At 46.1% G+C, this 26,547-nt stretch overlaps 1 protein-coding gene across 1 annotated transcript in view; it reads right to left on the bottom strand.

Moving 5' to 3' along the window:
* Positions 1-26,547, bottom strand: part of LOC141051177 (uncharacterized) — a 266,826-nt gene that overhangs the window by 112,045 nt on the left and 128,234 nt on the right. Inside the window, exons 15-16 of the mRNA XM_073548042.1 lie at positions 25,046-25,136; positions 10,941-12,043 (exon numbers count right to left, since the gene is read on the bottom strand). Of these exons, the coding sequence (XP_073404143.1) occupies positions 10,941-12,043; positions 25,046-25,136 (1,194 nt within the window). The remainder of the gene's footprint in view (positions 1-10,940; positions 12,044-25,045; positions 25,137-26,547) is intronic.

Below are 26,547 nucleotides of genomic sequence, written 5' to 3'. Positions count from 1 at the left end.
AAATGTATAGACATGCAAGGAATATAGTGATAGGAAGGAGTAAACAGGGGTATGCAATGACAAAAGACAATTTACAAGAGTGATATTCTTTAGCTGGACCGTCAAATAGCACGGTGCTACAATTATTACTGAACAATATATTTTCCAACAGGCAAAACAACACAATAAACGCAGTATGATGCTACTCTAACTATAGCCTACCTGGCCTCTGCTACGCAGGCCACATGGCTGCCGTGCTCTGGCTATTGCAGCCTATCCTAAGCTCTAACATGTGCACACAAGGGGTTAAACTCACAGTAACATTGGAGACTCAGTCCAGTCCTGGGGGGCACCCAGCAGTCCTATACAATCTTGCGCATGTCTCTCTGGAAGCTTTGCGACATGTGATCCTCTCCTTGCTTGACAGTCCTGGAGATGCTCCTGGAAACTGCAGATTCCTTTCTTGTATTTCTTTGTGGCTCTTCACAGTAACACAGGACAGCCACCTTTATTATCCCCAGAAGAGTCTACACAATCTCAAAAGTTCAGTCTGCCTCAAGCTATGCGTCTTCTTCTCACAGCTGCAGGCACACCAGCATCATCAGCTCAGAATCTCCACACAGGAGCCAAACCCCTCCCCTCACCAGTCTTTGCAGAACACAAATAGTCTTTTGCAGGGGAGACAGAATGTACCATCACACCAGCCAAGGTGGGTGCTGTCTCTTAAAGTGGCAGCGTGTCTCTTACTGTCCACAGCGACACCACCCCCTTAGGGTATGTGCACACGGTGCGGATTCTACTGCAGTTCTGCAGCGTTTCTGCACCTGCGGGTCCGCAGCAGATTTTGCTACGTTGTACAGTACCTTTATTTCCTATGGAAATAAACAAAAGCCGTGCACATGCTGCGGTTTTTTCAGCGCGGTTTTGCTGCGGTTTACAAACCACCGCATGTCAATTGTTTGGTGCGGAAACGCTGCAGTTTTACACCTCATCCATTATGAGGTTTAAACCGCAGGGCAAAACCGCAGGTAAACCGCAGGACTTTTGTCCTGCGGATTTACCTGCAGTTTTCTCTACAAAATCTGCAGAGGCAAAAAACTAAGTGTGCACATAGCCTTACACCACAAGACCACTGCAGCCCAGTACTGAGACTGGCAGAGACCCCCAGAGCCACCATACCCCTGCAGACCAGTGCTGAGACTTGCAGACACCACCGAAGCATCAGTGCTGGAGCCGCAGGGGATTTATCAGTTCATGCTAATTATTTTTACATTCTCAGAAATCCCCGGTAGTGTCTGTTCACATGCACCATTTTTGTTTCGGATTGATCTACAGTGTTGGCAGGAAATATTCTGCATTTTTGCAGCCTTTTCAATTGCATTTTTGGGTTCCATTCATTTGAATAGGAAAAAATGCTGCAGAAATGCTGAAAGATGACAGCAACAGTTTTATAAAAAAAGTCTCCAGGCCGGTGTCCGTGTCTGCCCGATGTCAGTGTCTGCCCGGTGTCTGTGTCTGCCCGCTGTCCTTGTCTGGCCGGTGTCCGTGTCTGGCCGGTGTCCGTGTCTGGCTGTTGCACTGGGACAGTGCGGAATAGTATAGTAGACTGCCCTATTCCACACAATAGTATAGTAAGCTCTGTTCACACTGCGCTTCTGCAGTGAGTCCGGGGGCGCTGCCTGAATCCCTCTAAAATAGGATTCATGTAAATCTCCACTGGGGCAACAAACTCCGTTGACACCAGCAGAGGTCAAATTAATTTGTTGTTTTTTCTGAAATTGACTGATTTATTTCCTTAGGCTGGGTGCACACGATCAGGATCAAACGATCTGTGATCACTAAACCGTGCGGATTCACTGCGTCCAATACATTGTACGGGTGAGATTTATGGTGTCTCCGCAAGATAAATAGACATGTTGCGATCTGGAAAGACGCGCTGCATGTCCATCTCTGCGGATGAGTTGCGGACATCTGTGGATGCATAGTGGGCATGGGATTTCTTGAGATCCATCCACTATGCTGTAACATCTGGATGCTGCACAAGTACACAGCGTCCGCCCCGCAGCGATTACTGATCATATGCACATACCCTTAGAGTTTGTTTTTCATCTAAAAGTGTCCTCTTTTCTGTGGCTGTTGGAACAGACGGACACGTTCAGAAAGAAAAACATCACATGTGGAATTCATGTGAACTCCATTCCTGTCATTGCAATCTATGGTTCTATAGGGGATTCAGGCAGAACACATAGGGAGCAGTAAAGACAGTGTGAACAGGTCCTAATGTAAGACACGGGCATTAGACATACCGTAAACTGCTGATCCTATTATGGCGACATTACAATTACAGAACTATATATGCAGCACATATACACAGATATACACTATACATGGACAAACATTATATCTATATATATAATTGCCTTAAATTGTCCGTCACCCACTTCCGTCTGGATGTCCCCGAATCCCACAATCCACTGTGCCGACCAGAAGTACGCCGACCTCCATATTGAAATACCCAAGTAATGGGTATTTCAATATGGCACCCGCTGGTGGTACCAGGCCCTTCCACAGTACCACCAGTGGGACACCGCCGGGACCCCTCCGCCGCTGGACCCCCCCGCCACTGCCGCTGCTGGACCCGCCGGACCCCCCCCCGCTGGACCTGCCGCTGCCTGCCCACCCACCTCCGTCACAGCCGGCAGGAAAGTCCACGGCTTGCGGCCTGCAATGACATATGACCATGTGGTTGGCAAATTATCTGCAGAGACACTTTGAAGCACGTAAATAGAGGACTTGATGTGAATAGAAGGATACGTATCTGTGATCACATCTTGTCTGCTTCTTATTATATATTTTCTCTGTTTGATGGATGTACACATATTCACTGCTCGCATTGATATATGTGTTATTATTTTTGTCCAACATACATGCCATTCATGTGTAGCACACGCAGAGTTAATATGCATAACATTCACTCCCATTCTTTTCATCTCCTTTCCCCTCCCACAATTCCCTCCTCCCCCCCTTTTTCCCTAGCTCATAAGGGATCAGCTCATCTGCTGTAATGTGATCCTATCATGATGGGATTTATGTGCACCACACGTCATATTGGCGTGTGATATATGGGGCAGACGGCCGTCCCCACGTGGCGTCTGTTTACTGCGATCCATACACCGCTGGTCCTGGCTGTTGACTAGGCAGCGGTCTGGTGCTGGTCGTCCCTGGATGACGTCAGCTGACTAGGAGGCAGCACCAGCAGCACCACGCATACGTGAGATTCTCCCCACTGATAGGCTCACAACAATCAGATGACTGCTCCCAGCCAGACATTTAACTGGGACGTTCACAGTTATAGTGGCTATAACCCCCCGAGGAAGCGGTCTTGTACACCGCGAAACGCGCGTAGGGGTACACAAGTCGGCGCCTGCTACATACCAGGACATGATGGGTATTTTTACCTAGCTTATTTAAGCTTATTTTCACTTTTCCCACAGGGTTTCTTGTCACGTTTCATTACATGCTGTTTACATGGTGTACCGCTGAGTTCTGAACAGACTCAGCTTTAGGATATACCACGGCCAGTGCAGTGAGTGGTGGTTGCTCTTTTTTCCCCTGCTTTTATATAACAGTGATAGACAATTGTGCTAATTGTCACTTTACTTTTCAATATACGCGGGTGACACCATCGATCTCAGCACTGGCTGATTTATACCCAGTCTACCAGCAATTGGTACTGTCATCTTTTACCCGGGTTTAGTGCAATATATAATATTGCTCAGGGGAAGCCTTACAAGCGACCTCTGAGCAATACATTTCACTATACACCACTTGGTTGGTGTAATGACTACTTTCTATGCCATTTTACAACCAGTGCTGCACTTATAATTGTTGTTTTTTTCTCTCCCATCTGATTATATACATATTGGATTATTACATTCTTCGCCGAATTTTTCCTCTTGACATACGGGAGCCATATAATTTACATTTTTTTGCAACACAGGCGATCTACATTCAGTGTATTATTTACCATCTACTGGCATTTGTATTTAGTCACCAACCGGGTTTAATATAATACTTCATATATATAACAAAAAGATTTGTTTGGGTATCCATGCTTATCACAGGTTGTCCACTTGTTTTTTCTAGTATCAGGCCATTTATGATTACCCGTTTTATTGGTTTTTTTCACTATCCTGTATTTCTGATGTGTGTCTTCTTTTTGACAAATAAATATATATATGTTTGAAATGGATCTGGATTCTATGTTCTCTTCTTTCTAATTTAATTGAGAATCGTCTCCATACTATTAGATTTTATGAGGCATTACCTATGTATTTTACTAATAATGGAATAAGGATGTTCTTTTGGGGTATTTTTTATATGTATATATATACATACTCACATGCACCACAGATATACACAACCATACTATATACTGCATATATGCATACACATACTACATATACAGACACACACACTGTATACTGCACATGTACATACACAGATACACATATACATGTATACTTACCAGGTTCTGAGGCTTCACTTGTACAGATCCATTCTCAGGACAGTGCTAGGAGCAGCCATGATGAGGACTCAGGAGTAGACAACAGACATACAGGGCTGAAGGCATCTTCCTGGCTGGCCGGGCTTTGACCTCTGCTGTGCTGAAATCGGCCCCTCCCCCCTCAACTTCTAGCCTAACCTGACTGCAGGGAGAAAGAGAGAGGGGGGCTGCAGGGGTGTGTGTGAGTGACACTCTGGGACTACAGAGGATGCACAGCATTATTCACTACTGTACACCCTCTGGGCTGCAGATGCAGGGGGCCCACTTTGTAGGTGGGGGCCCAAGACATTTGCCTGGTCTGCCTGTCCCAAACGCAGGCCCTGCGTGTAATGAATATCTCCTTCAGTATTTCTAATGCAGATTCCAGTGTCGGTAAATAAGACAAAAATTAGCCTTTTGGCAAAAATGGAAGCTGGCACGTTCAAGCGTGTTGCACTGCAGGAATGAAGAGTCTTGGGATTCCAAAACATTTTTATTAATACCAGCACGTTTTTTTAATACCAGCACATTTCTTTGCTGGACCGGCACCTTACCTCAAAGTATAAAAACCAACTGAGAATTAGCAATATAGAAGATGAGTCTATGAGAAAAGTACTTATCTGTAGACTCTGAGAAAGAAACTGCTTGTTGTCTGTAGCCTAAAATATATAGGTTTTATTAGTACTGTAGATGTCAGGGAAAAAAGCTGAGTGTTGTAAAATAATAAAAATATCAATGCTGACTGGGTCCCCGCCAGTCTCTGTATTTCCTGGTCAGTCCCAACGAACTTGTGATTCCGACCGCAAATCAGTTTGTGAAGCAGGTAGTAACATAGCCAGTGATTGGGAGCATGGAGGAGATGGCTTAGTCAGTAATTCTACTTGTATTCCAGCCCATGCAAGACTACAGAATACATCTACACATTCTATCTCCTCATATGTTTCCCTTATTATCTCTAGTAATTGTATTATTACACAGAATTCTTTATTATGTTACGTTGGCTCATCTTCTCATTCAAGTCTCTCCAATATCGGATCCTGTCAGTGGAGATCTTCTATGTTAAGAGAATTTTTATGAATTACCCATCAAAGATGGATATGAACATTTCCGACATTCTAAACATGAAAATGCCTTCTCCCCTGTGCGAGTTCTCTGGTGACCATCCAAATGTGCTTTCCGGTTAAAATATTTCCCATATTCTGAACATGAAAAAGGCTTCTCCCCTGTGTGAGTTCTCTAGTGGCCATCCAGATGCGCTTTCCGGTTAAAACATTTCCCATATTCTGAACATGAAAAAGGCTTCTCCCCTGTGTGAGTTCTCTGGTGACCATCCAAGATGTGCTTTCCGGTTAAAACATTTCCCATATTCTGAACATGAAAAAGGCTTCTCCCCTGTGTGAGTTCTCTAGTGGCCATCCAGATGCGCTTTCCAGTTAAACATTTCCCACGTTCTGAACATGAAAAAGATTTCTCCTTTGTGTGAGTTCTCTGGTGCATAACAAAATCTGATTTCTGGCTAAAACATTTCCAGCATTCTGAACAGGAAAAAAGGCTTCTCCTCTGTGTGAATTCTCTGGTGCTTAACAAAATTTGATTTCTGGCTAAAACATGTCCCACATTCTGTGGGTGCGCGCATCCCTGAAGCTAAGCATCTAGACAAGCAATTAATCCATGGCAAGGAATTAACATCCATCTTCTCTCTTCACACAGGTACAACCTCTGCTTGCTTTCATTTGCTGTTTATCATCCTGCAACATTTCTTTTAATGGTACAACCTCTGCTTGCTGTTTTCTGCTGTTTATCATCCTGCAACATTTCTTTTAATGGTACACCCTCTGCTTGCTGTCATCGGCTGTTTATCGTCCTTCAATATTTCTTTTAATGGTACAACCTCTTTTTGTTGTCATCTGCTGTTTATCATCCTGCAACAATTCTTTTAATGGTACAACCTCTGCTTGCTGTCATCTGGTTATCATCCTGCAACATTTCTTTTAATAATACAACCTCTGCTTGCTGTCATCTGCTGTTTATCATCCTGCAACATTTCTTTTAATGGTACAACCTCTGCTTGCTGTCATCTGGTTATCATCCTGCAACATTTCTTTTAATAATACAACCTCTGCTTGCTGTCATCTGCTGTTTATCATCCTGCAACATTTCTTTTAATAATACAACCTCTGCTTGCTGTCATCTGCTGTTTATCATCCTGCAACAATTCTTTTAATGGTACAACCTCTGCTTGCTGTCATCTGGTTATCATCCTGCAACATTTCTTTTAATAATACAACCTCTGCTTGCTGTCATCTGCTGTTTATCATCCTGCAACATTTCTTTTAATAATACAACCTCTGCTTGCTGTCATCTGCTGTTTATCATCCTGCAACATTTATTTTAATGTTATAGAACATAGAACTCTGCTGTCTATCAACTATTGCCTTGTTATCCTCTAATAACTTTAATGGTATAGAACATAGAACTCTGCTTGCTGAATTATTGCTTTAATTCATCTGTTGCATTAGTCATTGTAGATATTATCTTGGAAAAGGTGTTATAGCATAGAGATGGAGTCATGACTAATGTTTTTGATCATCTATCCACCCCCTGGTGTGATGGAGCAGCTGCTAAATTATCTCAAACCAGCTCCCACAATCCCTCTCTCCTGACCCTGTAGTGTTACTAACCATTTCTCTCAGCCTCGTACAGCTCTCAAACACACAAAGATGGTAACACCCTTGAAATGATCTTTGTCCAGCTCTGTTCAATCTCCTACCTTGATAACGCACTGCTTCCCCTCTCTGACCACAACATTCTCTCCTTCACGCTCACAAATCCTTGCCCACCCCAGCACTCTCCTACCTACCACACATTCAGAAATCTACAAACCATTTACCCTCATACACTTTCAGATTCTCTACACTCATCACTGTCCCCAATCTCCTCTTTTTCCAGTCCTGATCTGGCTGTACACCACTACAATTACACTCTCAGAAGCACCCTTGACCAACTAGCTCCCCTCAACCTCTGAACCTCCAAACACAGAGTAAAACAGCCCTGGCTCACATCGCAAACTCGACTTCTCCAGCAATGCTCTAGGAGTGCTGAATGCTTAGGGAGGAAAACTCGCACACCAAAAGACTTCATCCACTTCAAATTTATGTTAACAACCTATAGCTCTGCTCTTCACCTCGCCAAACAGACATACTTCACCACCCTGATCTCCTCACTATCCAACAACCCCAAGAAACTTTTTGACACCTTTCACTCCCTCCTCAGGCCAAAAGCACAAGCCCCTATCACAGAAATATGTGCTGATGACCAGGCCTCCCACTTTATAGCGAAAATAGATAGTATCCATCAGGAAATCCGCTCCCAGCCACCAGGTGCCGTGTCTCTCATCCCTCCCTGCATTTCCCCTGGATCACTCTCCACATTTGATCCCATCACAGAAGAAAAAGTCTCCAGGCTCCTCTCTTCTTGACCAACTACATGCACTACTGACCCCATTCCCTCACATCTCCTCCAGTCTTTCTCTCTAGTCGTCACAACAACTCACCTAACTACAATCGTTAATCTCTCCCTCTCCTCAGGCATTTTCCCCCTCCTCCTTCAAACGCTATCATTACTCCATTATTAAAGAAACCCGCTCTCGACCCATCCTGCACAAATAGCTACAGACCAGTCTCCAATCTCCCCTTCATCTCTAAACTCTTGTAGCACATGGTCTACTCCCGCCTTACCTGTTACCACTCCACTCACTTCCTCCTAGACCCTTCACAGTCCAACTTCCGCCCCCTACATTCGACAGAAACTGCACTCATCGAAGTGACCAATGACCTTCTGACGGCAAAATGTTAACGGTGACCACTCTCTGCTCATTCTCCTTGACTTTTCTGCAGCTTTCGACACTGTTGACCACCATATCCTACTCTCTAGGTTCCAGTCACTAGGTATTAAGGACACTGCTCTCTCCTGGTTCTATTCCTATCTTTCTGACCACTCCTTCAGTGTTTTGTTCGCTGCCTCCACTTTATCTCCTCTTCCTCTAACTGTTGGGGTACCTCAGGGCTCAGTACTTGGCCCCCTTCTCTTCTTTCTCTACATGACCCCAAATGGACAAACCATCAGCAGATTTGGGTTTCAGTACCATCTTCATGCTGATGAGACACAACTATAAACATCATCCTCTGACCTTACCCCCCCGCTGTACTACAGAACGCCAGTGACTGTCTGCAGTCTTCAACATCATGTACGCGCTCTATCTGAAACTCAGCCTTTCCACAACTGAACTTCCACTCCCACCGTCTACTAAACTCCCTAAATCTGACATTTCCCTTTCTGCTGGTGGCACTGTGGCGCCCCTGAGGCTCAGTCGCCACAGAGGTACTGCACCTTCTCCTAAGGTGTGGTGCCCCACTGTCTGGGTAAGTTGGGAGGTTGGTTGAGTCTTTACCCCGGAGGACACGGCACGGAGGCAGGCACCAGTGTGTACCACGAACTGTGAGTAAAGCTTTGAAACTGCAGCTCTGGTATCCTCCTTTCATTTGTGCGCAACACCTTCAGCACCGCTACATCTGGGTACCAGCATCCATACCATCCTGTGCCTCTCCTCATCCATAGCACCTACACTGCCCTGGGACTACAGCTCGACCTGTGGGGAGCTACACCATCTTTGCTGCACCACACCATCAGTCCCAGCGGATCTGCATGCAGCGTCGGCTTAACACCTCCCTTGCCGAACACCACAGGTGGCGTCACAAACTATTCATATAAACTACATTAAAAACCACCATTGATTTGGGCGCCCAGGGCCACGGACAGGGTCACCGATGCTGTGACACATTCCCCTTACATCGGCCCGGTACCGAGTACCCCACAGCCCTGGGAGGGCGACCCAGCACTATAACACCCCGGCAGCAGGTGCGCTGCCTGGGTTTTATGTTTGACACCAATCTCTCCTTCACCTCCCATATACCATCTCTTGCCCGCTCTTGCCGCTTTCACCTAAAGAACATCTCCAGAATCTGCACTTTTCTCAACATGGAGACAACAAAAACCATCACTGTCGCCGTGATCCACTGCCGTTTGGACTACTGTTATGCTCTATTAATTGGCCTCCCCCTCACTCGACTTTCGCCTCTCCAGTCCATCCTTAATGCAGCAGCCAGGGTCGTCCATCTGGCTATTTGGTACTCGGACGCATCCACTCTTCGCCAGTCGTTACACCGGCTACCCATTCATTATGGGATCCAATTCAAAGTACTTGTTCTCACCCACCAAGGTCTCCACAGTGCAGCACCCCATTAATTCTCCTCCTTCATTTATGTCTAGGCGATCGCTGCGCTCTGCAAACGACTTTTGACTAACCTCTGCACTCATCTGCACCTCCCATTCCCGACTCCAAGACTTCTGCCGTGTTGCGCCAATCCTCTGGAATGCTCTACCACAAGAATTTAGGACCAGCCACAACTTGCACAGTTTTAGGTGCTCCCTCAAAACACATTTGTTCAGAGCAGCCTATCACGTTCCCTAATCAAAGTAATTTTATGTGTAAGTGTGTGTGTATAGCCAATTCACTATCTCTACCTATCCCCGACTCCCTCAAGCTGGCTGGACTATCATTGTAAATACACACCTGTACTTTGTATCTCCCCCACCTCATTGTACAGGGTGGGCCATTTATATGGATACACCTAAATAAAATGGGAATAGTTGGTGATGTCAGCCTCCTGTTTGTGGCAAATTAGTATATGGGAGGCAGAAAACTTTTCAAGATGGGTGGTGACCATGGCGGCCATCTTGAAGTCGGCCATTTTGGATCCAACTTTATTTTTTTCAATAGGAAGAAGGTCATGTGATACATCACACTTATTGAGAATTTCACAAGACAATGGTGTGCTTGGTTTTAATGTAACTTTATTCTTTCATGAGTTATTTACAAGTTTCTCTTTATTTACAGCCATTGACATGTCGCAGAGGTTAACACACGAGGAGCGGATAGAAATTGTGTTGATGTCTGGTGAACACAGTACTGGGGTCATTGCAGCAGATTTCAATGCAAGACACCCTACACAAGAAAACTGTCACCATTCCCATTATATTTAGTTGTATCCATATAAATGGCCCACCCAAAAAAGTTTTCCTTATCACTGAACATAATGTTCTGTGTAAACTGAGGGTCCTGTTCCAATATTTCTTTTGCCCATTCTGCAAATTCAGCAAGCCGATCTGGGTCACCAACCATTCCCATTTTATTGAGGTGTATCCATATAAATAGCCCACTATATAGATTGTAAGCTCTCACAAACAGGGTCATTTTATTTTGCTTTAATTATTGTATTATTAACGTTGTTACGACCGTTGTGTTTGAAACTGTTAAACTGTAAAGCGCTTATTATTATTACTATTATTATTATTATGAACAGAAAAAAGGCTTCTTCCTTGTGTGAGTTCTCTGGTGCTTAACAACATTTGATTTCTGTGTAAAACATTTGCCACATTCTGAACATGAAAAAGGCTTCTCCCCTGTGTGAGTTCTCTGGTGCTTAACCAAATCTGATTTCTGGTTAAAACATTTCCCACATTCTGAACAGAAAAAAGGCTTCTCCCCTGTGTGAGTTCTCTGGTGCTTAACCAAATCTGATTTGTGGTTAAAACACTTCCCACATTCTGAACAGGAAAAAGGCATCTCCCCTGTGTGGGTTCGCTGGTGAATAACAAAACTTGATTTTTGGTGAAAACACATTCCACATTCTGAACAGCAAAAGGGCTTCTCCCCTGTATGACTTCTCTGGTGTTTAACAAAATCTGATTTCTGGATAAAACATTTCACACATTCTGAACAGGAAAAAGGCTTCTCCCCTGTGTGAATTCTCTGGTGCTTAACCAAAGCTGATCTCTGGTTAAAACACTTCCCACATTCTGAACAGCAAAAAGGCTTCTCCCCTGTGTGAGTTCTCTGGTGTCTAACAAGATTACATTTATGGTTAAAATATTTCCCACATTCTGAACAGGAAAAATGTTTCTCCCCTGTGTGCGTTCTCAGGTGCTTAACCACATCTGATTTCTGGTTAAAACACTTCCCACATTCTGAACATGAAAATGGCTTCTCCCCTGTGTGAGTTCTCTCATGCCTAACAAGCTCTGCATTCCGGTTAAAGCATTTCCCACACTTGGAACAAGAAAATCTTTTCTCCGTTGTGTGATTTTTTTGATGTTTAAGAAACGACTTTTTGAGGGGAAAACTATTTCCATCTTCTGAATGTGAAAATGACTTATTTTCTTTAGGAGCAGATTGTTTTTTAATGCTTATTTTGTGACTTTCACTTTCCTTAGTAGTCGGTAATAAGTCAGAAGACAGGACCTGTTTCAAGGGATCAGATGACAGATCTTTGCTGTGAAGGGATGATGGTATATCTGGAGCAATGGCATTCACTTCAGTTGCATCCTGTGGGATTTCAAGATCATCTGATTTAAAAATTGAAGATATCAGCTGTCTTGAACTCCTGGTACAGTCATCTGCTAAGAAAAAAAAACAATTATTTTTGAATAAAATATCCTTGAATTTTATATTTTTGAAAATGGCTACTTAAACTGTCTGTAAAAATGGCAAGTTATGTAAAAATATTGAATGACTAAATAAGTCAATGACAGTTCAAAGTCTAATAGAAAAAGTTAAGAGGATGAACCAATTGAGTGTGGTGTTCAACTGTTTGCTCATTCTGCTGCTCAAATATAATAAATAATAAAAAAGCCACCCATCAATGATATGTAGGCGAAAATAACACCAATAAAAACTCCTACTCATCTCACAAAAACAAGTCCCCACTCAGGTCCATCATCTGTCAGAGAAAAAAAACAGGTGTCTACATTATTAGTGGCTCAAAGACTCTTGACCCACCTAGCTTTCAATGTGCGTATCTAGTGGAGCACAATCTGGGCACTATGTGTTGTGCAATAATATACACTTAGGTGAGTAGTTCTCTTGGCGGGTGTACCCTATGCAACGTGAGATAAGACCCTATTGCGCTTTTGTGTCTCCAATCTTCTTGGGCAATAATATGGCATATTTGTATTTTTCACTCTCCAACATCCCCTGTGTGCTAATTTCCGCTAAGTGCCTGTGAAGTCAAAATAGTCACTACTAGAGATTAATTCACCGAGGCTTATAATTTCAAAAATGTAGTCACTTTATGAGTATTTCTACTGCTCTGGATTTCTGACATTTTGCCATATTAAGACTTCCGCAAACGGTATGTCCCAATTTCTCTGGGATCTGCTTCTGTGACGTCTGCTTCTGTCACCAGGTGCCATCTTATTCATTCTGCAGGCAGCACCGGTGATGGAGGCGACGTTAGAAACAGAAGCTTTAGGCGGCACAGGCACTGTTCAGCCACTAAGATTAGGGTGCCTGGGACCAGTAGTACCGTCCAGTCTGGAAGTATGTGTTTGTGTGCTGTCCAGCTGGAGCAATCTGTTACCTGCTTCAGCCAACTGGAAAGCACCACACCCTACTAAAGCTTGAAGCATATTACCGAAAGCTACCAGATACAGCCTTGGCCTGCTCTAGTTCAGTCCTCGGTGCTCAGCTCCCAGCTTGTGTATTTGCTTCCTGTTATGAACCCGCTCTGTTTACGGACTACTCTTGCGTCTTATAACTTTTTATTTTCTCTCCTTTCCTGGTTCTGACTCGACTATCTACTCTTCTTGCTATTTCACACCACAAAACAGCAGGTGACACCATCTCCCAAGCCTAGGAGTCCTTGTGTAAGTCCAAATCCATGTAGGAGGGTTAAAGGGTGATGAACAAGACAATCCCTTGGATCTGGAAAATGGAGTAGAAAGCGCCAAGCTTCTTTATGGTAGCCATCTTTTGAGCTGCTAATTGACCATGAACAATGCCACAATAAATTTTGTCATCAAATTATTCCAGCAAAATTTGCCTTCATACAACTTAATGGCGCTCTTTCCCTTCTTAACCCTGCCATGTGCCCAGACAGTAGTGTACAACTGTATATAGGGTTTTGTCGTATTCAAGAGAAGTTGGAAAATAACTTGTAATGCCAATTTGTTTCCTATTATCCTTTGTGAAGAATTTCAAAGTTATCACTACATAAATTGACACACGTCAGATTTGAAAAATGGGGTCTGATTAGGAAGACAAAACTGGTTGCGGGAAGAGGTTAAATCAGCACTTTGGGCACTAACTACTGTAGTTGAAAACTGAAGATTGATCATTTAAGTAGATGTACTATTGTCTAACTCAACAATCTTCATCAGTAAAAAATGAGTAGTGGTGAAACCTCTCTGGGGTAATTAGAGTATGGGGCTCGGTGGCTCTTGGCAATCTAAACTATTGTAAGGGCCAATATTTTCTGACAGATGAGTTTCAAGAAGAAATATTATACATTTAAAGAGAACTGTGTATAATAGTGCAGAGCTGAGATGTCTTGAATTTAGATCTCGGGCATTTGGAAGAGGTAATGTAGACCTTTTTTTAAAGACTACCAGGGAGTTACACTCACATAAGTGAGGCAGGCCAATCTCACCATAAATCATACAAAATGAAGAACCGTAAGCCAATCAACAAAGAATAAAAAATATTTTACATCGCCAACAACATTAAACCGAAGTTGCACTCATTTATGGTGGAACATTGGGGCTACTTTGAGTCCTGACAAGAAGAGTAGAGAAAGTATTAGTTTTCCCCATTTCAGGAGAGGTTGTAATCTGAATTCTTTAGGCTCAAAAGCATAATGGAATTTATGAAGTGACGTGAATCCATGAAACCAGAGCTCGAGCCATGCCAACACATCTCCTGCAGGTGTAAATAAATGTATATTACACGGACGTAAATTTCATGGACTGGCATTACCACTTTGTCAGTGTCAAGAATCTGCATATGCTGACGCACCTGCTTGCCCTCTTGCTTAACGTGTAGAAACGCAGTAAATATATACAGTAGATATGCGCTACATTCACAAATGACACTGATAAATGAATTACTGGACGTCTACATGTATGGCTGGGTAGAATAGGCTAGGGCACACGTACACTTAAGGAGATGATCAAATTGATTATGAAGCCGTACTGTGTCCTGGATTTGTACTATGTTGGATGATGCAGCGTCAGCAGCGTTGCAGCCGGCTAAGTTTATCCTGCCACCTGCTTGAAAAGGAAAAAGCTGACGTCCTATGTCTGCGTGATGTCACTACACTGCGGGCTCTCTTCTATTACAAAAATGAAGGGATCCCTGTGGAAGGATACCGAAGCCTTAGAAATGCATTGGATAATATCACTCTTTTTTGCAATAGAAACATGGATTTTTGTGATAACTCACCGTAAAATCCTTTTCTCCGAGACGCTCATTGGAGGACACAGATACTGTGGGTGTATGGTTCTGCTGCTAGGAGGCTGACACTAAGTGAAAAAAAGAGGTTAGCTCATCCTCCGTCGTATACACCCTCACCCCTATTGCAGGCAGAACTCAGTTTGGTGCCAAAGCAGTAGGAGGACAACAAAATCAGCCTTAATACAGGTACAACATGTCCAGAAAAGGACCACCCTTATATCACATAAATAAATGCGTATTGACTAAACAAAAACAGAGTCAACTGGCTAATAGGGTGGGTGCTGTGTCCCCCAATGAACGTCTCGGAGAAAAGGATTTTACGGTGAATTATCACAAAAATCCATGTTTCTCCTTCACCTCATTGGGGACAAAGATACTGTGGTACGTCCTAAAGCAGTCCCTGGGTGGGAGAATTGACTCACCGATCCACGCTACATGCACCTCTTGTTTAAAAGGTGCACCACCGCTGCTTGGAGAATCCTTCTACCCAGACTCGCATCCGCCGAGGCCTGAGCATGGATATTATAATGTTTGGCAAATGTGTGCAGGCTGGACCAGGTTGCTGCCTTGCAAACCTGTTCCGTTGAAGCCTGGTGCCGAAGCGCCCAAAAGGCGCCCACTGCCCCGGTAGAGTGCGCTCTGAACCCTGCTGGAATCGGCGTGCCTCTAATGCGGTAGGACTCCTGAATAGTCAAACGACTCCATCTGGCTATGGTCGATTTTGAGGCAGTGAGTCCCTTCCTGCGCCCTTCGGGGAGCACGAACAGCGTGTCCGTCTGACGAAAGGGTGCCATCCGCGACATGTACCTCCGGAGGGCTCTTGCCAGGTGTAACGTGTGAAGAGCCCTTTCCACACGGTGTACTGATGCTGGACAAAATGAAGGCAAAACAACATCTTCATTGATGTGAAAAGAGGACACGACTTTCGGCAGAAAAGGAGGGGCTGGTCTGAGGACCACCTTATCCTTATGGAAAGTGAGGAACGGAGCTCGGCAGGATAGGGCTGCCAGCTCTGAAGCCCGCCTGATGGAAGTGATGGCCATTAGGAACACCACTTTCCAGGAAAGGTACCTCAAAGAGATATCCTGAAGCAGTTCAAATGGAGCTTCCTGCAGAACACTTAGGACCATGTTAAGGTCCCAGGCGTCCATAGGCGCCTTATAGGGAGGAACCAAGTGGGAGACTCCCTGAATGAAAAGTCTTCACCTGCAAATTGGTAGCAATTCTGCGCTGGAACAGGACGGATGAGGCCGATATTTGTCTCCTGAGGGAACTTGGGGCAAAGCCCGAGTCTAATGCTCTACCGACTGAGCTATCCGGGCTCTCTAAGCCCGACTGGAGAAAAGACAAGATGTTGGGGATCGAGAATCTCAGCGGAGAAACACCGCGGCCTCGACACCAAGCAAAGAACACCTTCCAGGTGTGGTGGTAGATTCGTGCTGAAGCAGGCTTCGGGCGCTAATCATTATAGCGAACACATCGCTCCCGAACCCTGCCTGGGTTAGAATCCAAGATTCAACGGCCATGCCGTCAAACACAGGGTCCCTGAGTTCGGGTGCCAAATCGGCCCTTGAGACAGTAAATCTGGGCGCTCTGGCAGACGCCAAGGAACGTTGGCGAGCAGCTGCATTAGATCTGCGTCCCACGCTCGACGGGGCCAGCAGAATCACCGGCACCCCTTCCGTCTTGATCTTTTTGATGACTCTCGGAAGTAGTGGCAGTGGGGGAAATAGATATGGGAGGCGAAACTGGTTCCATGGCAGAACCAACGCATCCACTGCGAATGCCTGCGGGTCCCTGGCCTGAGCGACATATGTGGGCACCTTGGCTTCCAGAGTGAATGCCATCAGGTCCACATCAGAACTCCCCAGTTGACAAATCTGCTGAAAAACGTCGGGATGTAGAGACCACTCTCCGGATGCAAGACCCTGCCGGCTGAGAAAGTCTGCCGCCCAATTTTCCACGCCCAGGAATGTGGACAGCCGAAATCATTGAGTGGTTTGCTTCGGCCCACTGAAGAATGAGCCCCACCTCGCGCATGGTTGCTCCGCTGCGGGTGCCCCCTTGATTTATGCAAGCCACCGCCGTGGTGTTGTCCGACTGAATCCGGACGGGGCGGCCTGCAAGAAAGTGATGAAACTTCTGCAGAGCCAGCCGAATTGCTCGTATCTCCAATAAGTTGATCGGGAGGCGTGCCTCCTGTGGCGACCACCGTTCCTGGGTTGTGTGGTGGCGAAACACCACTCCCCCACCGAGGAGACTGGCGTCAGTTGTCATTACCAGCCAATGACCTGGGGGGAAAGGGTTCCCCTGGGCCAGAGAGGAACTGGTTATCCACCATCCAAGCGACTGCCTGACTTGAGAGTACAGTCGGCACCGCCAATCGAGCGTGAAAGGATTCTTGTCCCAGGCTGACAAGAGGGCGTGCTGCAGGGGGTGAAGGTGGAACTGGGCGACAGGTATCGCTTCCATTGCTGCCACCATTTTCCCTAGAATCCTCATCCCGGATCGGATGGTATGAGGGACTGGTTGGCGAAGTGTCCAGACACCCTGCCGGAGAGCTAGCGCCCTTTCCTGAGGGAGAATTACCAACCCTCGGCAAGTGTCGAAGATTATTCCTAGGAAGGAGATCCTCTGAGCTGGCACAAGGGATGACTTCTTTGCATTGCCAACCATCCTAAGCGGGCAAGAGCAACTAGCGTGATGTTGACCTTTTCCTCGCATGCCCGTATTGACGGGCCCTTGACCAAGAGATCGTCCAGATAAGGCAAGACAACTATGCCTCGAGAATACAGTGTGGCCATGACAACTGCCATAACCTTTGTGAACACTCTGGGAGCCGTGGCTAGCCCGAAGGGTAGCGCTACGAACTGAAAATGTTGATCGCCGATGGTGAAGCGTAGAAACCTCTGATGAGGAGGAAAAATGGGAATATGCAAATATGCGTGCTCTATGTCTATTGAGGCCAAGTATTCTCAATGCTCCATGGCCGATATGACTGAACGGAGAGACTCCATCCGGAAATGTCTGATACTGATGAATTTGTTCAGAAGCTTCAGGTCCAAAACAGGCTTGACAGACCCGTTCTTTTTGGGAACCGCAAAAAGGTTGGAATAGAACCCCTGAGCTCTTTTGTGTTCCGGCACTGGAGCAATGACTCTGTTGTGCTGGAGCGATTTGATGGCTCCCAAAAGAGCCCTGCCTAGGTATCCACCCTGGGAAGCCGGAAAGAAAAAACCATCTTGGAGGATATCTGACAAATTCTATTTTGCAACCTGAGGCCACCAATTCCTTTCCCCATGCGTCGTGAGCGACATTGACCCAGACGTGGTGAAACCGGAGTAGGCGGCCGCCCACCTTGCCGGTTGTTATGATTGAGTCACCGTAGGAGGCAAAAACAGAAATGCTAGCTAAGTGCAGAAAACCAGAGAGGTTGGCAGCTATCGGATTGCAGACCCCTGATCCTATCACAACAACTAACAGTAGCCGTGGGGGGTTCCTACGATGCCCTAGACCCCTCGATCACAGCTGGAGAATTAAATAGGCCTAAAGAAAGGGGAAATCTAAACTGCCCCAGAGCAGACCCCAAAGCAAAAGGCAGCCCCCAACATATAATGACGGTGAAGCAAGATGAAAACACTAACACAGACAGAAAGACAGACTGAGCAAAGACGGGGCCCAAACTACCTAGATAGGAAAGGACAGGAAGGCTGCTGTCTGCAATCCGTGAAAAACCCTATGAAAATAAGAGCCAACAGACTGACAGTGAAAAAGGCCCTGAAGACGCTAGGCTTCAAAAAAGCTATGTCAGTACTCAGGAATATTCTGAAGACAGAGCAAACGGCAAAAGGAGATTCAGCTCATCCCAGCAGGGAATGGCAGAATCCAGAAATGCAAGGAAAACAAAAACAAAACATAAATGCAAACAGGCAAAGCAGAAAACTTAGCTTTAGGGAAGCAGGAATCAGACTGGTGTCCTAGAAGTCCACAGAGAAATCACTCGCAGGGCAGAAGGGCGTCGGCAGCCTTATATCCAGTCAGTGACTCCACTCAGCCAGTCATCCTCATTAGACTCAGGTGCCTGATAATCAGGCTCATTACCTTCCTTCACCAGAATAGGGAGTTCACCAGACCTCAGTGACGAAGGGGAAAATGAACTCACAACAGCCGGTGTTGTCTGGTAAAGGCCTCGAGTCATTTGGCCGACGATCTTTGGGATCTGGATCCCCTCGATCTGGGCTGCTGAGTATGCATTATCCCCAATGGTTGGCTCTATATGAGACCTGCCGCTCTCTATCCTGGTTGGGGCGGCCTGAGGCGGCGGAATTGGCCGCTGTAGTCCACCCGGGGTTGCGGAAGGCCCGAAAACGGGTGACAAAAAAGCGTTTTGACCTTTTGTTGAGGGAGAAACCCGCTCTTTCCTCCTGTGGAGTCGGAGATAAGTTGATCCAACTTCTCCCCAAATAGGTTGTCGCACTGATAAGGCAGGGAAGTCAAGGACTTCTTAGAAGTAGAATCGACTCGCCATGTCCTTAACTATAGGGCTCTTCTGATAGATATTACATTAGCGGCAGCAAGTGCCGAGCAATTATCCGCATCCAAAGACGCATTGATTACCTAGTCTCCTGCCATCGCCATCTGACCTGCAACCTCCAAAATCTCTGCAGGAAGATCCTGCTCCTGCGCGACCTTGTTTAATGTTTCTGACCATGATATCATAGCCTTGGCTACCCAAGTTGCTGCGAATGAAGAAGCGAGCGCTGACCCAGACGCCTCACATACTGAGCGAGCTAAGCTCTCTATAAGGTCATCCATGGGATCCTTAATTGAGGAAACACTAGGGGCGGATAGCAGGGTCTTAGTGGCTAGGCGCGAAACCGGAGGATCCACCATCGGGGATTCCATCCATTTTTTACGGAGGTCCGGAGCAAACGGATACCTTGTTTCGAGTGCCTTTTGACTCGAGAAACACCTGTCTGGACGTTCTCTGTGCCGCTGCACTATGTCCTCAAACACCAGGTGAGAGGAAAAAATTCTGTGCGGGCGCTTCACTTGCTTAAATGCCACTTCATGCCCCGTAGCCGCTGTGGGATCATCCTCAATCCCCAAGGTCTGATTGACGGCTTCTATGAGGCTGTCCACTGTTTCACGTGATGCTGGAGTATCCAGGTCAAGGGGCTTGCCTGAGTCGAATTCTGAGGTCTGCTCGCTATCAACCACTGGTGACGGGGAGAGAGAAGCAGAACTTATGGATGCCAAGGCACCGGATGGACTGGGCGACACCATGTGGATTCGTTTCCCTTTGGGTCTGCCTGGAGTGAGAGCGGCCACTGCAGGCGAGAGGCTCTTATGAGGTGGAGGTCCCGTCTAAGGCCGGCGAGCCACTGTCCCTGCCTCCATCTGAGGCCTGAAGGGACTCAATTGCATGAAATGTGACAGTGATAGGGCCCACTCTGGGGGGCTTGGCACATTGGTTGTGGTCGCAGGGGAGGACGGACACTGAGGTTCTGTTAGGCGTCGTTGGAGTCGCCGGCTTTGCATAATCGCTTGCTCTGCGCCCGCAGAAGAGATGCATGCTGCTTCTTCGGACATGCTGTATCTGTCGGCTGCTGGGGATAGGGGGAGGAGGTAGCACCTTGTTTTCCCTGTGGTCTCCCAGGCAGCACTTACCCCAGTCCTGTGCCTCCCCGTTCCTGGACGCCTCCGCACAAAAATCGCGCGCCACCAGCTGTGGGGCGGACCGCCAGCATATAAACCAGTCCAGGGGCGGTACTTCCGGGTCTGCGGCCTAGCCGTGCCCCGAAGCCAGGGACTAAATTTATCCCCCACCGCCCAGGCCTGGGGGGTGGGCCGCCGGAAGTGACGCGAAGCCGGTTTGGCCCAGCTTCGGCTAAAGCCGCGGCCTCAATTTATCCCCTGCCCGCGACGAGGGGGCACTCCATGGCGCCACAAAAAAAATGGCGTTACTTAGTGGCGCGGGCTTCTCCGCACCGCCCTGCAGCCACTGGCCGGTGGCATCTGACAGCTAAGGGCTCCAGTCCCGGATCTTCGCCGCAGGAGCCCTCCCAGGCCCTCTCCTCACTGACGATCCTCTTCAGCTTCCCAGCTCAGGTATGTGAGGGGGCCTTGACAAAATAGGACGGTGCAGGCACCCTAGCTCCATCTAACCCCTTCAGGGGGTGAGGAGAGGGACTGTCCGCCGCCTTGCAGCACCGCAGTCTAAGCATTGGTGAAGCAGTGGGGGCCGCACGGACTAGTCTTGTGCCTCTGTACAGTCCATGGTTTCAATACCTAGGGGTGGTCAGGGCTAAGTCCGGCATTGTGTCCCACGTCGCGGGAGAGGATACGTGGAGGAACACTCGCACGTGCTCGCCCGTTGATGGTTTGGGGAGATCGGACCCTTTCAATAGGGTCCGTCGCCCCTGTCTCATCTTCATGGGAAAAGAAAAAGTCTGGAGCAAAACCAGACGTGTGTGCCTCCATGGACACGTAAGCAATAAACTGAGTTCCGCCCGCAACAGGGGCGAGGGTGTATGTGACGGAGGAGGAGCTAACCTCTTTTTTTCCACTTAGTGTCAGCCTCCTAGCGGCAGAAGCATACACCCACAGTATCTGTGTCCCCAATGAGGCGAAGGAGAAAATAGCCCGCAGTGTAGTGACATCATGCAGACATAGGGCAGCAGCTTTTTCCTTTTCAAGCAGGTGGCAGGATCAGCGCAGCCGGCCTGAACGCTGCTAACTTTGCATCATCCTACACAGTACATATCCAAGACACAGTATGGCTTCATTATCGATGTGATCATCTCCTTAAGAGTATGGGTGTCCCTGACTACTCTGCCCAGCCATACACATAGACGTTTAGTAATTCCTATATCAGTGTCATTTAGTGTATCCTTCCTCTAGTGTTAGCTTTCTGTTACTCTTTCTTATGTTAACGGGTCGGTTTTGACCCGTGTCTTAAATCACCCCTAGGATACCCTAAAAACAGTTATTTATGATCCAATTTGTTTCTTACCTCTTAGTTACCTTGTTAAGGTTTCTCATCCATGGAAGGATTGATTTTAATATTTTTGTTGTGGCCCCCTGGGCCTTTCATTTGAGAGCATACCCTTCATTTTCAATATAAAAATATTGTCAAATGAACCTCAAGAGAATAATATAAACTTAAAAAAGTTTGTTATATTACCTGACTATTACTGAAGGGTTTTAGAACACATTTCTTAAATGTAAAAAAATATACATATATATATTTTATATTATTAACTCTAGTAACATCTATGGTGTTACGGGTCAATTTTGACCCATATCTAACTACTTTATGAAAAAGGCAAAAAACAGATTTTTTTTTATAGAACTTTAATACAAATAAAAGATGAAAATTATATTAACATTAATAGCAATAAAAATAAAAAGTAGCTTTTCTAGATCAAACAAACAAACAACAATCAATCAGGCAAATCAAATCAACAGAAATCAAGTACTAGTTTTTAGGTGCATTAGTATTTAGATGCATGTGTGGCAAAAAGTGACACTTTTTGTGTGTTCTTTGCAGAGGTATTTTTTGCAGGCAAAGCACAATGCGTTTGTCTTTCTGTCCTTATTGCTAGGGCAGACCTGACACCTCTTTCTTTTAGAATCAGGTGGTCTCACTGGGGTTGTGGCTGTTGTGGTTGATGTTGAGGCAGGCCTGGTTGAGGAGGATGCTGGTGATGATGCTCTTTGTGTTGCTGTGGGTGTGGACGAAGCACTTGTTGAGCTCTGGAGTTGTCGGACCAAGGCTGCAGCGGCTGGGTCTCGGGGCACTCGTTCCCTTTGGTCAATGTGCGCCTTGACAAGGGATCTTCCTAGTTCCTCAAGAAACATCCTCCGCTTGTTTTTTTTCTTTGAATTCCATCCTTGGTGAATGTGGGTCCACAACACAAATGAATTGCATGCTGACACATCAAGGATGTTGTAAAATACAACCATTGGCCATCTCCTAGTCATTCGCTGGCAAGTGTAGGTGGCAGTCAGCTTGTCCAGGTTGTCCACTCCTCCTTTGTTTTTGTTATAGTCCAGGATGATTCTGGGCTTTTTGTCACTTCCTGATGACACAGCTGCATCTTTGTGAAGTGTGGACATCAGTACCACATTCCGTCGTTTTTTGGGGCAGTATGAAACAGCAGTGGTGGTGTCTGTAAAAACAAACTTTGAGGAAAGTGGAGCCCTGTCCTTCATCTGCAACAATTCAGCGGGCAGCTCAGGTTTGTTTTTTTTTACTGTGCCCACCATGGTGATTTTCCTCCTGAGAAGTTCTTGTCCAAGGTCATAGCTGGTAAAAAAATTGTCACAAGTAATGTTGTGACCCTGCAGTCCAGTAGTCATATCGAGGACTACACGTTTTCCTTGTTTTTTTTCAGGGATGCCGCTTGCAGACTTGCCTGTGTAAATCTGTAGATTCCATGCATAGCTAGTTTTTGCATCACAGGCTGCCCAGATTTTTATGCCGTATTTGCCTGGCTTACTTGGCATGTATTGCTGGAAGGGGCATTTTCCGCGAAAAGGGAGAAAACGTTCGTCTACTGTCACCTCTGGCCCTGGGTTGAACATCAGTGGAAGGAGCTGCACCCATTTCTCCCAAACATCCCTGATGGGAGCAAGTTTGTCAGATTTTGTTCTGGTGTCTCTTGTCAAATCTGAGGACTCTTGATATCATTTGAAACTTTTGAAGTGACATTGTTGCCCGGAAAATATTCCAGCCTGTCGATGCGTCCCAGAGACTATCAGTGGCCTCATTGTTGGATTTGTACACTACAGCAAGGAGAAGAACACCAATGTAGGCATCCAGGACATCATCATGAAGGTCATTCCACATGTTGCCGTGGACTTTTTTCCTTCAAGGTTTGTCATAGCAATAATGACTTTTTTTATTGACAATAGCATAAACAGATCAAAACATGTCTTGATGTCACTGACTCTTGTCACAGCAAACCTTGTGATCCCAGGGGTCATTTTTATGACATTTGCAGCATCTGCTCTGCCATGTACATCTGGAGGTACTGAGCTCCAAATGATCTTGCCACTTTTGGATTTGAATCTTTCAGCAGGAGCAGCTTCAGCACCAGTGACCTCCTCATCAGACTGATCAGAACTGTCTGTGTCTTCCGGTTGATACTCCACATCATCTTCCTCCTCAGAAACCTGTTCATCTGTATCAGTTTGCTGCTGTGTGTCCTCTGATTCATTATCATCTAAGATATAATCCAGAATTTGGCTTACATCAAATCTTCTCCACATTGTTGCATGTGTAAACTGGAGATGTATACTCTGCAAAGTACCAACTCTAAGCTGATTTGGCCATACATGCCTGGACATGTCCCTAACTCAAGTTGTTGGAGGTAGAGCTGGCTGTGGGCTGTTGGTTTATATTGTGTTTATGAGTTCAGTTTTGGGACTTATTATTGTTTTTTTACTCTTAAATTAGACCTGGGTCGAAATTGACTCCAACAACACAAATGTTATAATTTTAATACGAGCATTTTACAATTTAGTAAAATAGTTTTATTTTATTGTATTTTGTTTAAAAATAAGTTCCTGAAAAAGTCAAAAAGTCTTGATGCAATAAACAAATGTATGTAGAATTTGTATGCATTTAAAACCTAAAACGGGTCGGTCACGACCCTAACACTAGAGGAAGGGTATTTAGCGCATATCTATAGTATTTCTTACAGAGGTTGTCCAGTACTAGGACAAGCACTTCTTAATCTAAATTTTTGTCCCCGATAAAATAATAAAGCTTATACACACCTGCCAGTCTGGCTGCGTTCCAGCGATGTTGGCACTTGCTGCATTGGGATTGTGATACAGTGGAATGACAAGTGATGCACAGCGCCTATTCAGCGCTGTCGTCACTGTCTCCACCTTTGGACAAACTGAACATGAAGAGGAAGTCCGGGATGAGCTGCAGCTCTGTCTTACTCTTCGTGTTCAGTTTGTCCAAAGGTGGAGACAGAGACGCCAGCGCTGAATGAGTGCCGAGCACCACGTGTCACAACACTGCATCACAGTAGACAACCCCTTTAAATGGTGATCAGGCGATTGTGATACTTCCAGACTACACCACCAATAAAGCAGCCACAGCCAGTGACTGAAAATAATCTGTGGCTTCTCTGCATTTAGTGGTCACTACTCACCTGGGTAGGCATCTGTAGGAATCTCCTCTTTACACCACTCATCACCCCTCACATATTCCCCGGTACTATTAATATAGGTCAGATCTTCACCCTGAAACAAATATTGTAAAAGTCACAGACAGATGGAGAAGTCCCATCTATGATCAGCTCTAATCCTGCCATCTCCACCGTTCTCATTACACAAGTATAAAACATATACCGTATGTACTTGTGTATACGCCAAACCCGTGTATAAGCCGACCCCCCCTAATTTTACCACAAAAACTGGGAAAACTTATTGACTCGTGAATAAGCCTAGGGTTAAATGGTGGTCCAAGAAGATGCTCCATAGATAAAACCCCCCATATGCTGCTGCACAAGGGTTAATGCTGCCCCATAAGATGCTCCATAAATACCCCCATATGCTGCTGCCCAAGGGTTAATGCTGCCCCATAAATACCCCTCATATGCTGCTGTACAAGGGTTAATGCTGCCCCATAAATACCCCCATATGCTGATGCTCAAGGGTTAATGCTAACCCATAAATACCCCTCATATGCTGCTGCACAAGGGTTAATGTTGCCCCATAAATACCCCTCATATGTTGCTGCACAAGGGTTAATGCTGCCCCATAAGGCTGGTTTCACATTTGCGCTTTTGTGCGCAGCGCATCGTGCGCACCCGTGCGCATTGCGCACCTATGTTTAACATGACGTGCGCATGGTCTTGCGCACACTTGCGTTTTCGTGCGCATGCGGTTTTTTGTCTTTTGCACCAGGCGCGCCAGACGCAACATGTTGCATTTTTTGGTGCGCCCTGTCTCGGCAAAAAAACGCATGCGCACGCTTGCGCACGGAATGCGCAAAAACAACACATTGAAGTCTATGGGAACGCATGCGTGCGCATGGTCTTGCGCACGGTTGCGTTTTTTTGCGCATGCGTTTTTGAGTAAAACAAGTCTAGAATGTTCTCTAGACAATGGAAAAAATGTCACACCTAAAAATGCATGTGCATAAAAAAACGCAAACGCATGCAAAAACGCATGTAAAACGCAAGCAACGCTGCGTTTTTTTGACGCATCAGCGTGCGCATGACGTTAAAAAAACGCGCGTTTGTTTTGTGTTTTTCTTTGCGTTTTTTATGCGCACGATGCGCTGCGCAAAAAAACGCTAATGTGAAACTAGCCTAAGATGCTTCATATATACCCCTTATTTGCTGCTGCAATAAAAAAAAAAAATGACATACTCACCTCTCCGTCGCTGGGGGGCCAGGTACCGGTGTCCTGAGCCCCCGGCACCGGCGATATTCACCTGTCCCTGTTCCATTGCCATCCACCGCTCTGTCTCACGGCTCTCTGCAGTGACAGCAGAGGGCGCACACCGACTACGTCATCGCGCCCCCTGCCGTCACAGGAGGACCCGGAGAAACAGCGGTGCGCGGCTTGGAACGGGGACAGGTGAATATTTCTCTGCCCCAGTCATAATCACCTCTCCTGGCACTTCTCTGCAGCCCCTGCTTCTCCT

This window comes from Dendrobates tinctorius, unplaced genomic scaffold (genome assembly GCF_039654945.1).
Source record: "Dendrobates tinctorius isolate UK_male_01 unplaced genomic scaffold, ASM3965494v1 ptg000155l, whole genome shotgun sequence".
Lineage (NCBI taxonomy): Eukaryota > Metazoa > Chordata > Amphibia > Anura > Dendrobatidae > Dendrobates > Dendrobates tinctorius.
Note: the sequence above shows the minus strand (reverse complement) of the source record. Positions and strands in the feature narration are given on the sequence as shown.